Here is a 12,233-nt window from a genome sequence, read left to right as displayed (position 1 = left end):
AAATGTTTGGAAAAAATTTCATCTTGAATTTAAGATATATTAATCCTTAATTTAAAAAAATATTATAAGTTGTTCATCTAATGAGTGATAATGTAAAACTAATTGTAACACACGCGTAACTTCATTAAGTTGTGTGTTCTGTTATCGTATTCGTTTAGTTTTTCGAGTGTTTACTATTGCGCGAGAAAAAACTAAATTGCGTGAAAAGTATGCCTCGTTACTTCATTAAATTGTGTGTGTTCTTTCATAGTATTCATTTCTTTGAGCGCTTCCTTATTTTTAAGCAAAAAATATTTAGCGACGTGAAAAGCATAATTTACGCTACAATAGATATTTCTATTCCTGCAAAATGAAAAACATTTTTTTCTTAGTTTATCTTTACTATCTAGTATACGTACACTCTATTATTCGATCCCTTTCAAACTTCTTGATTTGAAAATTCAATGCGAGTAATTCATATAGGCTCATTAATCTTTTTGTTATAATCAGAAACTACCTTTTATAATATAATGCAATATTAATCGGGACAAAACGAACAATATTTGCTCTAAATGTAACTTGTAATAAGTTAGCTAGCTATAGGTACAAACCCTAGCTAGGTATTTTGTATGTTTAGGGTTGAGAAACATTTCCTAGACCATAACACGGTTTCTTAAACTAGTTTGAAAGAGGTTTGACTGTCACGATTTTGGTGAAGAACGTAACTTCCTACATTAACAGCATAAAATCATATCAAGTGCCATAATATCAATAACCTCAAACACAAGTTAACGATCGACGATGTAATGGTAAAAGGTTTATTTCAATAGAAGAATGGAATATTTTCTAAAATATGATGACTCCCGTGCATGTGTAAAGTCGACTAAGACATTTTAAATATTGTCTTAAGCAATCACACTCGCGACATACTCTTAGAATTGCCTCTACCAAAGCAATATGATTTAGTACTTAGTATGATTGAGCATGAATATTTATTCCTTTGAGAAGCCCCGATAAAATCGTGAGAATTGGATATCTAGGGTTTGGAAAAAAGGTCGTACTTAAATGTTAATATTACTCTTTAATGCACTATAGGATCGTGAGAATCTTTGTGAGCCCGATTATACACGTGTAGCTATACGCGATGATGTATAAATATAACTAATACACTGTATCGATCTATCTCAATAGTTTCTATATACGACATACGTAATGCATATTATTCAGAAAAAGAAAACACAAGTGTTAATTGGTTTTTAGGATGCATTGCGGCCTAATAATGTCGTCGCAATCTAATCGATTTTCTTTTTCAATTAGTTGAATTTATTAACATCATAAAATTTATACTAATTAAAGAAGTAATTTTATGTTTTGACGGAACAAAATAAAATGCGTTTAGGGAGCAATTAAAAGCAAATGTTTGATGGCATTTGAGCAATTGAACCAATTCTTCGCCTTAGTAATGCACTTGGGCATCGATATATCCATTTTTGTAATGATACGAATGCTCTTTCGCTTACAACTTTCGTCTTAAAGAGCAAGCTAAACGGCCAAAAATCATTTGGACCATTTTTGTATAATGTATATTGTTCACTTACATAGAGGAGGGGTGTAGCATGATCAATTGATAATTTCAGACTCAAAAAGGAAGAAAAAAACAATATAGTGGTAATATGGAAGTAGGGCTAAACTTATGTCCTTGATTGTAATTATTATCAATTCTTTGAGATACCAAATTAAATTCACCTTCATCCAAAAGTACAGGTCATTTTGGCTTGTCAACTATAGCAAAATGGACTGTCAAAATTACGACAATTAAAAAATAAGATAACTTTTTTTCTAAAAGAAATAATACAAGATCGGAAAAATAATAAATTTGATAGCCTTTTCAAAAATTAATTGATATTAATTTTTTTTTTATTAATCTTTAAAAAAAATATATATGTGAATTGTGATAGCTTTTTTAAAAAAGCAAATAATTTGACTTTGGATAGATAGAATTTTTCTCTTCACAAAACAATTTAAGTTGGCTTTAAAAATTTAAAGGGATTATCAAAATATTTTCTAAAAGCAAATTGTTTTCAAGAAAAAAGCCCTGTAATAATTGGTAGCCTCGTCATTTGTGACAAATCCGCATTAACTGCTAATTGCCATTTTTTAGATTTTATAAATATGAAATCACTACAATCCTAGATTTAAAATTTCGAAAATGTCATAATAAATATTTTTTTCTTTCAGATTTTGCAATAAATGAAACACTTAATATTGCTGACCTAATCATGACAGGTGATACACTAGGGTGGTAAATGAGTTGAGCCGACTCGAAAAAGACTCGAACTCGATCTCAAGTTTTTCGAGCTCGAGCTTTTTTTTAATCGTTCTAAACTCACGAACTGGCTCGCGAACCTTTCATTTTTATTCATTATTATTTATTATTTTTTATTTATTATTTTTTATTTCAAAAACATATAATAACATGATATGTTATAATAATAATATAAAACTTAACAAATATATATATAATTACAGTTCATTGTTTATTTTTTAATGTTTATGTTATAATAATAAATAATTTTTAATAATAAAACAAATGAGCTTGGTTCGAGGTCGAGTTAAAAAAATATTTGATGAGCTCATTAATAATAAAAAATAGTTATAAAAAAAATCAAAATAAGCTTGGGTCCGAGCTCGAGCTCGAACAAAAAAAAAGAAATACTCGATGAGCTGGAGCTCGAGCTCCACAAAATTGACTTAAGCTCCAGCTCGAGCCTGCCAAAACATTCAAGCTCGGCTCGTTCACAGTCCTATGATACATACAATCATACAAGAGTTTTTATGTGAATGACTGATATTACTGTATCCATTGTATTTCGCCGCTATATATACATAGTATAAAACCCATTTGGTCGAGAAATACAAACTTCCAAAAGTACTCCCTATGTCTGATATTATTTGTCTCTTTGAAGAATTTAGTTTATTCCAAATTATTTATTATTTTACAATTCCAATGAAGCATTATTTGCAATATTTTTAATTTTACCCTTTTATCGCATTTTATTTATTAACTGAAAAATAATTAATCACAAGAATATTTTAGTGATTTCCTGTGTTTTTTGCTATAACTATTCATATTTATTGATTTTCTAAATATGTGCGCCATAATAAAAAAAAAATAACATATAAAATGGGATAGTGATTTTTTTTTCATCCAAACACTCGGGATTCTATAGCAAGCTTATCAAATAAATCATGGTTGTGTGCGGGGGATTTCAAAGCTATGTTATCTACCTTTGAGAAAATGGGTGGCGGAACCGCTTCCTTCGAAGAAATGTATGATTTTAGTTCATGATTCGGGTTTGACCGATTTGGGGTAATTCACGTGGTCCATAATATAAACATCCGGATACAATAAGAGAGTATATTGATCAGGGGCGGAACCAGGATTAAAATATATGAGGGGCTAACTAAAATTTCGGGGTTCGGGGCAGCCCCCGAAAAAAAATTTTAGGTTCACAAGATATAGCAAAAATAAGTTTATATTGATAAATTTTTAATTAAAATAGCATATATATTATAGTTTTATTATATTTTAAGCATGACAAAAAAATCTTAATGTATTACAATTAAATATTTTGGAGATTAATGGCATCGTCTCATATTATTTGTAAGAGACACTGAGACACTGATAAAAAAATTCCAAAATAAGTAAATATTCATAGATATTATATAAAATAATACAAATTTAACCATTTTATTAAATATTTTTAAATTAGATATGATGTATACAAGTATAATTTATATAAGATTGTGGAGAAGAAACAAAAAAATTTAGGGTTAATACACATATTTACAAAAACTTTAGGAGGGTCAAAAGTAATATTCAAAAATTAAAATGCCAAAATACCTAAAAAAAATTTTTTTTTTTTTAATCTTGGGGGGGGGCAACAGCCCCCCCCCCCCCCCCCCCTTAAAAGATCCGCCATTGATATTTATCGAACGTGCGCAACAGATGAATGAAGATCTATTTTCCTGCCTATCGGGTGTCACATCTTGAGGCTCTCAATTCAAACCGGCCACCTACACGATCCGCATCGATCTAAAGACGAACGGCGTTCGATCAATAGTGTAGTCCCGGCCCCCCAGCTTGCAATATACGCACAGATTGTACTTATCTGTAAGTGCTCAAATTCGGAGAATATGTCTCAATTTTGTCCGTTTAGCCTGATCAGTAATATAATGTTGTGTACAAAATTGAATCTAAAGTTATCGTTAATCATTTGAAGACACATATGATCAATTATATTATCTCTGACTCGCAGACGTCGGCGGAGATGTTGCTGGTGGCGGCAGTTGATCGTGTTCACGGTATAATACAAGTGTTTTTATGAGAATGAATGATATTAATCTACCCAGTTCTTTATATAGCGTAGTATAAAACCAATTTGATCGAGAAATACAAATTAAACAAAAGTAGTATTTGATGATTATTTATAACATTCTATTTTATGTAATATACGATTTTCACAAACTCCTTAATTTTTACTCTCATTTAGAGCATCTTAAAAACTCAGCGATCTTTTTCATCCAAACACTCTTAGCAATTTATTTTTGGCTTAAAATAAATGCATCTCGAATTGCCTCTCTACATCCGCGAACACGATCCATGCAAATAATTCCATCCAAAATTTGTAGGACAAGGTACAAAAAATTTAATAGTATCACATAAAACTCATCGTTGATTAATATCTCCGACATGCTCATGATGTCTTCTTATTAAATTCTTCTTTGTAGGTAGACAATTGAGTATATCATGTTTTAAATTTCAAACTAAAAACATCGTGTTTATTTTTAAAATATATCATGTTTTAAATCCAAACTTTGTTTGTAGGCAGACCGTTGAATCTAAGATATATCATGTTTTAAATTTCAAACTAAAAACATCTTATAGGATGCAAATTTTAAAAAAATCGTTTGAAAAAATTAGCTAAACGCACCAATTGTAGCTACTCTGCTCCTGTAACACTCGCAAACCCTGCTTGTGCAACGCCGACTCAAATGATCCACTCCCCGACTCATTCGAACTCCACTGTGTCTAAGGCCACATGGGGAACTGTAGAGCGCCTAAGTCCTGAACCTACAAGGGTAAGTACACATAAGCTAAGCCGATGGTTGATCGCTAAATAAATGAATCAATTAATAAAGAAAAAATAATAATAATAAAAATAATAATTTCAAAAAAATAGTAGAGGAAAAGAATAGAAAAACAATTAATTTGAAAGATGCCATTAGAAAAGAAAACTGAATAATAAAGAAAGCGGCAAACTGTTGTACTAAGCTAAGAAAGAAAAAAAAATAATAATAATAATAATAATAATAAATAGGGCAAATGGCAAAAAGGCCCATCACATGGGACTTAAATGCATTTTAATCCACAAAAAAAACAGTCTCTCAATTAAGCCCATCCCCATGTCTTTAGTCTAAAATACCCTCAATAATATAATTCTTAACAATTCCACCCATTATGCTCTAACTTCCTTAATATTACACATTGACCCCGGATTTAAACAAATATATCACATTAACCCCCAAAACTTTTTTTTTTCAGAAAATAATTTTTTTCCTGAACTGTTTTTTTTTTCCGGCCAGATTCCGGCGTTGACCGCCGGAGACCGCCGGTCTCCGGCGTTGACTTTTTTTTTTTTTTTTTGAAATTTTTTTTTGAAATTTTTTTTTCCTGCTTTTTTTTTCCGGCCGGTCAACCACCGTTGACCGCCGGTCTCCGGCGTTGACTTTTTTTTTTTTTTTTTTTTTTGAATTGTTTTTTCTTAGAAAAAAAAATATTTTAATTAATATTACTGTCTTGACTACTAAATTACTGTCTCAGACAGTAATATTACTGTTTGAGACAGTAATATTATGAATATTATTTTTCCGAACAGTAATATTATTAATATTATTATCTAAGACAGTTAAATTACTGTTGGAGACAGTAATTTAACATCCAAGACAGTAATATTAATTTAAATAAATTTTTTTTAAGGAAAAAAAAAAAAAAAAAAAAAAGTCAATTGACAGTTAAGTTACTGTCTCCGACAGTTAAATAACTGCTGGAGACAGTAATTTAGCAACGAATACAGTAATATTAATTAAAAATATTTTTTTTAAGAATAAAAAAGTCAATTAACAGTTAAATTACTGTCTCCGACAGTTAAATAACTGCTGGAGACAGTAATTTAGCAACGAATACAGTAATATTAATTAAAAATATTTTTTTTAAGAATAAAAAAGTCAATTAACAGTTAAATTACTGTCTCCGACAGTTAAATAACTGCTGGAGACAGTAATTTAGCAACGAATACAGTAATATTAATTAAAAATATTTTTTTAAGAATAAAAAAGTCAATTAACAGTTAAATTACTGTCTGCGACAGTTAAATAACTGCTGGAGACAGTAATTTAGCAACGAATACAGTAATATTAATTAAAATATTTTTGAAGAAAAAAAAAAAAAAAAACAGTCGATTAACAGTTAAATTACTGTCTCCGATAGTTAAATAGCTGCCGGAGACAGTAATTTAACAGCCAAGACAGTAAAATTAATTAAAATATTTTTTTTAAGAAAAAAAAAAAAAAAAAAAGTCAATGCCGGAAACCCGGCGGTCAACGGCCGTTGACCGACCGGAAAAAAATTTCAGGAAAACAAAATTCAAAAAAAAAAAAAAAAAAAAAAAGTCAACGCCGGAATCTGGCCGGAAAAAAAATATTTCAGAAAAAAAATTATTTTCTGAAAAAAAAAAAAGTTTTGGGGGTTAATGTGATATATTTGTTAAAATCCGGGGTCAATGTGTAATATTAAAGAAGTTAGAGCATAATGGGTGGAATTGATACGAATTAGGTTAAAATTGGGGTCAAAATTGAAATTTGGGTTAAAATTGGTTAATTGATGAAATTGGGCTAAATTGGGGTGTAAATCATGAAATTGGAGTTAAATTGGGTTTCAAATGAATTGGGGGTAATTTTGGTATATATAAAGGGATTTTCCTTATTTGCAAATAAGTTTGAATGGGGTGGATTTATTTGAAAGACAAAAAAGTTGGATGTCCCTATTTTAATTAAGTGCCTTTGTCATGGGCCTATTTGTCATTACCCCTAATAAATAATTAAAAAATCAGTAGAGAATAAAAATGTCCTCCGGACTTTTTAGGGTTAATTACCTAGCGTTTATTTTCTTTTATCTATGACATTTGTTTGTTCCAACTGCGACATTACCACAACGTTACAATGGAACTGGAACAGTAATATAGGCAATAATGTCCGCTGTCGTCAGAGACAAGTCCACTCTAATTTGGCAAGGGTGGACGTGGACTCAAGTACACCCTTAATCAAGAAAAAATCCCATTACGTTATACCTATATTTTTATTTAGCCCATCCAATTTGTTTTATTTAGCACACCGAAACCCCATATTTATGCAAAAAAAAGCCCTGAAAGAATCTTTTGTTTTTTTTATTTTTTTATCTTCCTATCTTACGATTTTATCCTCCTTTATAAAAAGAAAAAAAAAATATTCCTAAATCATTCGGGTGTGTTGGCCCAATATTCTCGAAAATTCAAGCCCGATTGTAACGAATTCATGTGCTCACCACTGGCTACCGTTTGGCGAACCATGATCGGAGTAGAGGTGGTGGTTGAAGAATTGGAAGTCATTGAGCAAGAGAGAATGAAAAAAAATTATCAAAATCAAACAAACAAGCTGCACGAACATACGTCAGGGGTCCATATGCCATGAACTAAATATTTATGGGGCATATTTGCTAGTGAAAAAAGCCACAAGGACTTATTTCTAATAATTCGAAATAACATACGGTACCATTTTCTTTTTTCTTAAAATAATTCAAATTGTGTTACAAATTAAGGAAGTAGCGGAGCAGCAAAATTTGAACCCTAGACATCTACTCCAATAATAGTAGAGACTCTCCTAACGTGGGTTGATCTCCGGTTACTACTTTCAATTAACGCATAAACATCCATATAGGTGAGTTTCGATTAGTAACATATATATTCGATGTACATGCACTCGATCATATATAGCATAATTTTTTACCTCTTTAATTCAAGAATCAAATTCGTTGCTTCACATGTAGTGATAGAATCTTTTTATCCTGGACACCACCACGCACACAAAAGGTATCTTTAAATGAAGGAAGATAATGTTCGAAAAATATCGAAAATAGACAAACTGAATGACATGAAAAAAGAAAAAAGCAAAGAGAACAAAACACCCAACATAGTAAAAGTTTGGTAATAAATTAACAAGCCTGAAACCTTCATTAATACTTTCATAAAAGTGTAATATCATGAGTGGGAGCTCCCGGAGTTCTCAGAACCGGGGAAATATGCAGACGGGAAACGAATACTGGACTTATCTGCCTAATAATAATCTTCCAGACTTTCTTCCGGCTCGAACATCCCCGGTTTGTTCCTTCAATCTACACACGCATTATGTAATATATATACATTTATATTTATATATAATTTGTTGTGTATATATTCAGAATTATCCTAGAGAGAGAGCAAGAGATTCATGGAGGTTATTTGAGGAGAGAGTGATAGGAGGAGGAGGACCTAGTTATGATGCCCTGATGGCAAGGTGATGATAATTTCCTGCAGGTTTTTTTATTTATTAATTAGATATAGTAGTACTTTTCATTATATATATATATATATATATATATATATATGTGATATTTCCATGAGAATTTTAATTGCAAGGCCAAGTAGCTGAACCACCAGTCATAGATTAATGGTTTTTTTTTTTTTTTTGCAAAAACTACCCCTGTGTAATTCCTAATTGCTAAAAAAAACCCGTGTATTAAAAAATCTAGCAAGAACATCCCTGTGAAAAATAGTCTAAGCAAAAAAAAACGTAACAAGTACTTATCGTGTACTGCATGCACGGATTGTGAGAGTAGAAGTGTATTTTTTTTACTTGAAAAGTCATAAATACCCTCCGAAATTCTTTTTGGTGCATTTTTTGTTCTTTTTTCAATAGTTACTTTGTAAGGGTAATTTGGTCATTTCACATAGTCAACAATAAATTTCGAAATAAGGACAGGTGTGCTTTTAAAAACAAAACATGGGGGGTTCTTGTTAATTTTTGTACAAGGGATTTTTCGGAAATCATAAACAACACGGAGTCTGTAAATACTCTACATAAATGAAGTAAAACAAAAATAGAACCAAGTAAAAACAGGTTGAGTCCGATAAATCAGTGCTCGAATTATATATGTTTCAAAATTATAATAATTTATTTTAATCTTTTATTTTGAAATTTTATTGTTGGTGGTTAACGAATTTGAATTAGAATCTTTAAGACGTTGATATTTAGTGAGGAATATTTCTTTGTAGTGCACTTGTAGAAGATAATTAATTACCTTAGAATATTTAATATATACCATTTTCGAAAAATAAATAATTTGTTTTTTTTTTTGAGTAAAAAAAAAAAACACCAATCCAACCTAATGTGACACTATAAATTAGTTATTCATATCAATTAATATTGGTGCATGCATCATGCATGCAGTTTCCCACATGCACATGGAATACCTCTTCGTCGTGCTTCAATACCATTACATTTACTACTGATGGAAGACTACGGCGGCGCATATCCACCACCTCATAGCACCACCACTCCTCCACCGTACAACTACCAACAACCAAGGTACAATTATAATAATATACAGGAGGAACCGAGGCTAAGTCAAGAAGACCAAAAGCAAGCACTTAACAAGCTTAGCAAACAACTTTACAGCCCACATCTCAACCGCATAATCAAGCGACTAGGCGGCACCGGGCCCACCACAAGCAACGGTTCGGATGATGATGATGATGGGAAACGTTGTGCGGTTTGTTTGGAAGATTTCGACACCAAACAGTATGTGACGAACACACCGTGCAATCATATGTTTCACGAGGAGTGCATTGTTCCGTGGGTTAAGAGCCACGGGAAATGCCCCGTTTGTAGATTCTTGATTATTGAAAAAGATCGTACTACTACTACTACGTACTAGTCGTTGAACTAGAAGTACGTTTTAGTGTTCCAAAGATAATAAAGGTAATTAAGGGTACGTACCGAGGGGAATTATATATAATCCCACGTGTTTGTTTTTCAATAATTTGTTTACGTACCTTATGATGCAGCGTTGTTAGAAGTTATTAAATTGGCAACGAGTATGCTATTTTGTGAAGAAACGAATATTTAATTTAATTTTAATTTCTAACATCCGAGAGAAAATGAACCTAGCTAGGACGACTAATGTGAAGTCGTTGTATGAACTTAATTAAGTTTTGAAGCAATTGCATATTTGATATCGAATGGTTTTAGCATTATCGAGTATGTGTGCGACAAATGGGTACATAAGATTACATGTTTATGTGTGGATGTCATATTAATCATGGGTGGTAATCACGATATAATCACGAACAGTAAGAAAACATTAGTGAAAATAGTTCAACATGGAAGAAAAAATTAGTTAAATTAAACTTGAAGGGAGGTCTCTATGATATTTTCTAAAACACGAGGAGCCTCGATATGTAATTAGATTTATAACACTGGGGGTGGAAAATGGTGTAAACAGCATAAAACCCCCTTTTGTTAACGAAAATTTGTCCCAAATTCCCATGTATTTTTTTTATTGCGTAGAACATCCATGTGTTTCATTTTTCCTAGCATAATCCTCATTTTCATTAATAGTTAACACCGTCAATCATAGAGGGAACTTTATGCAAGTTTTTTGTAATATAAGTGAATTCGGTACATGGTTTTGCAACACAAGGGGGTTTATGAAAAATTAATTTATTCATTTAAAATTTAAAATTGTTTTTGTAAATCAAGTCAAATACATCAATTAATTTACATAAAATAAATGAATTTTTGCATAAAATCCCATTGGATTGCAGAAAACATGCACAAAATTCACCTTTGTTACGAAAAAACTTGCATAAAACCCCCCTCTATAGTTGACGGTGTTAACTAATGACGGAAATAGGATTTTATGCAAGGAAAATGAAACACAAGGGGGGTTGTACGCAATTAAAAAAAAAACGCAAAGTGGGATTCGGTGCAGGATTTTCCTTAACACAAGGGAGTTTTATGTTGTTTACCCGTGAAAAATGTAATTTAGTCATTTGGTCAAGGATAAAAGTGGATTTAGAAAAAATTAACGGTCAAAACTCAAATGTTCAAGTGTTAACTAATATCAAACCTACGTATTTCTTTTCAAATCAGATAGTTTATTAAATTATAATATAAGTCTAAATGTAACTACTAACCTCAGGAGTAGGTGTAAATTACCCTTTCTTTAGTCCACAATGGTGCTTCCTCTTTTTGCTTGTATTGGCCTCCACTTTTTGCTTTTAGAATTTGGACTCACGTTAATGGTTGCCCTCTCAATTCTCTGTATATTTAAGACTCATCTTGTGTGATGTGTCTCTTCAGACCTATGTAGCACATACACGGAAACGACGATACGGGAAAACGGAAAAACAGACTCTGGGAAACAACATGTCCGAAAAATGAGGATACGGGAATTTCGAGAAACCGTGTAACTATTAAAACTATAGGGATATATTTATTAAAAGTGTAAGGGTATATTTATAAGGGTAAATTACAAACACCCCCTGAGGTATGGTCAAATTATAAAAACACCCCTCTGGTTTGGATAATTACAACCACCCCCTCGGCTCCTCGAATTTTGTGGAATCTTCGAGATTTTATGAAATATTATCACTTTTGTACCCGTTTTATACCATTCAAACTCTATATTATGAAGCAAGATGATCATAATATGTGATTTTTAGCTTGTGTATATCAGTTTGTGGTCCATCGGAAACTGTATTTTTCACATAAGCGAATACAAACTAGAGCACATTCCACGAAATCTAGATGATTATGTTGAATTTGGCACAATAAGGGTGGAGGTGTAAGAAAAAATCAATAGTTGAGGGGTAGATGTAATTATCCAAACAAGAGGGGTGTTTTTGTAATTTGACCATACCTCAGGGGTTTTTTGTAATTTACCCTATTTATAAATATTAGTTTCTCAATTATTATAATGCGATTTCCTCTTTTTTTTTTTTGTGTGTGTGTGGTTTCTATCCATTACAAGGAAACAGAACATCCTCCTTTGTTAACCATTGCCTTTCCTAAGCAGCAGTATATATTGTAAGAATTCCATTATGAAACAAGACAACTAC

General features: G+C 31.5%; 1 protein-coding gene across 1 annotated transcript; it reads left to right on the top strand.

Annotated features, from left to right (window-relative positions):
• Positions 1–8,207: 8,207 nt before the first annotated feature.
• Positions 8,208–10,153, top strand: LOC105965346 (uncharacterized). Its single transcript, XM_012989891.2, has 3 exons — positions 8,208–8,452; positions 8,534–8,628; positions 9,562–10,153. Exons 1-3 carry the CDS (start codon positions 8,336–8,338, stop codon positions 10,046–10,048), a joined length of 699 nt encoding a protein of 232 aa, XP_012845345.2. The 5' UTR covers positions 8,208–8,335; the 3' UTR covers positions 10,049–10,153.
• Positions 10,154–12,233: the final 2,080 nt, after the last annotated feature.

Source organism: Erythranthe guttata, chromosome 8 (genome assembly GCF_056151865.1).
Source record: "Erythranthe guttata isolate IM_541 chromosome 8, IM_541, whole genome shotgun sequence".
Lineage (NCBI taxonomy): Eukaryota > Viridiplantae > Streptophyta > Magnoliopsida > Lamiales > Phrymaceae > Erythranthe > Erythranthe guttata.
This window is presented reverse-complemented; position numbering and strand designations above follow the sequence as displayed.

Bases quoted from the DNA above. Each gene is read 5' to 3' on its own strand.
- LOC105965346 (XM_012989891.2), top strand. From the start codon at position 8,336: ATGAGTGGGAGCTCCCGGAGTTCTCAGAACCGGGGAAATATGCAGACG. The intron at 8,453-8,533 runs GTTTGTTCCTTC...GTATATATTCAG, and splicing joins TTCCGGCTCGAACATCCCCG to AATTATCCTAGAGAGAGAGC. The intron at 8,629-9,561 runs GTGATGATAATT...TCATGCATGCAG, and splicing joins TATGATGCCCTGATGGCAAG to TTTCCCACATGCACATGGAA.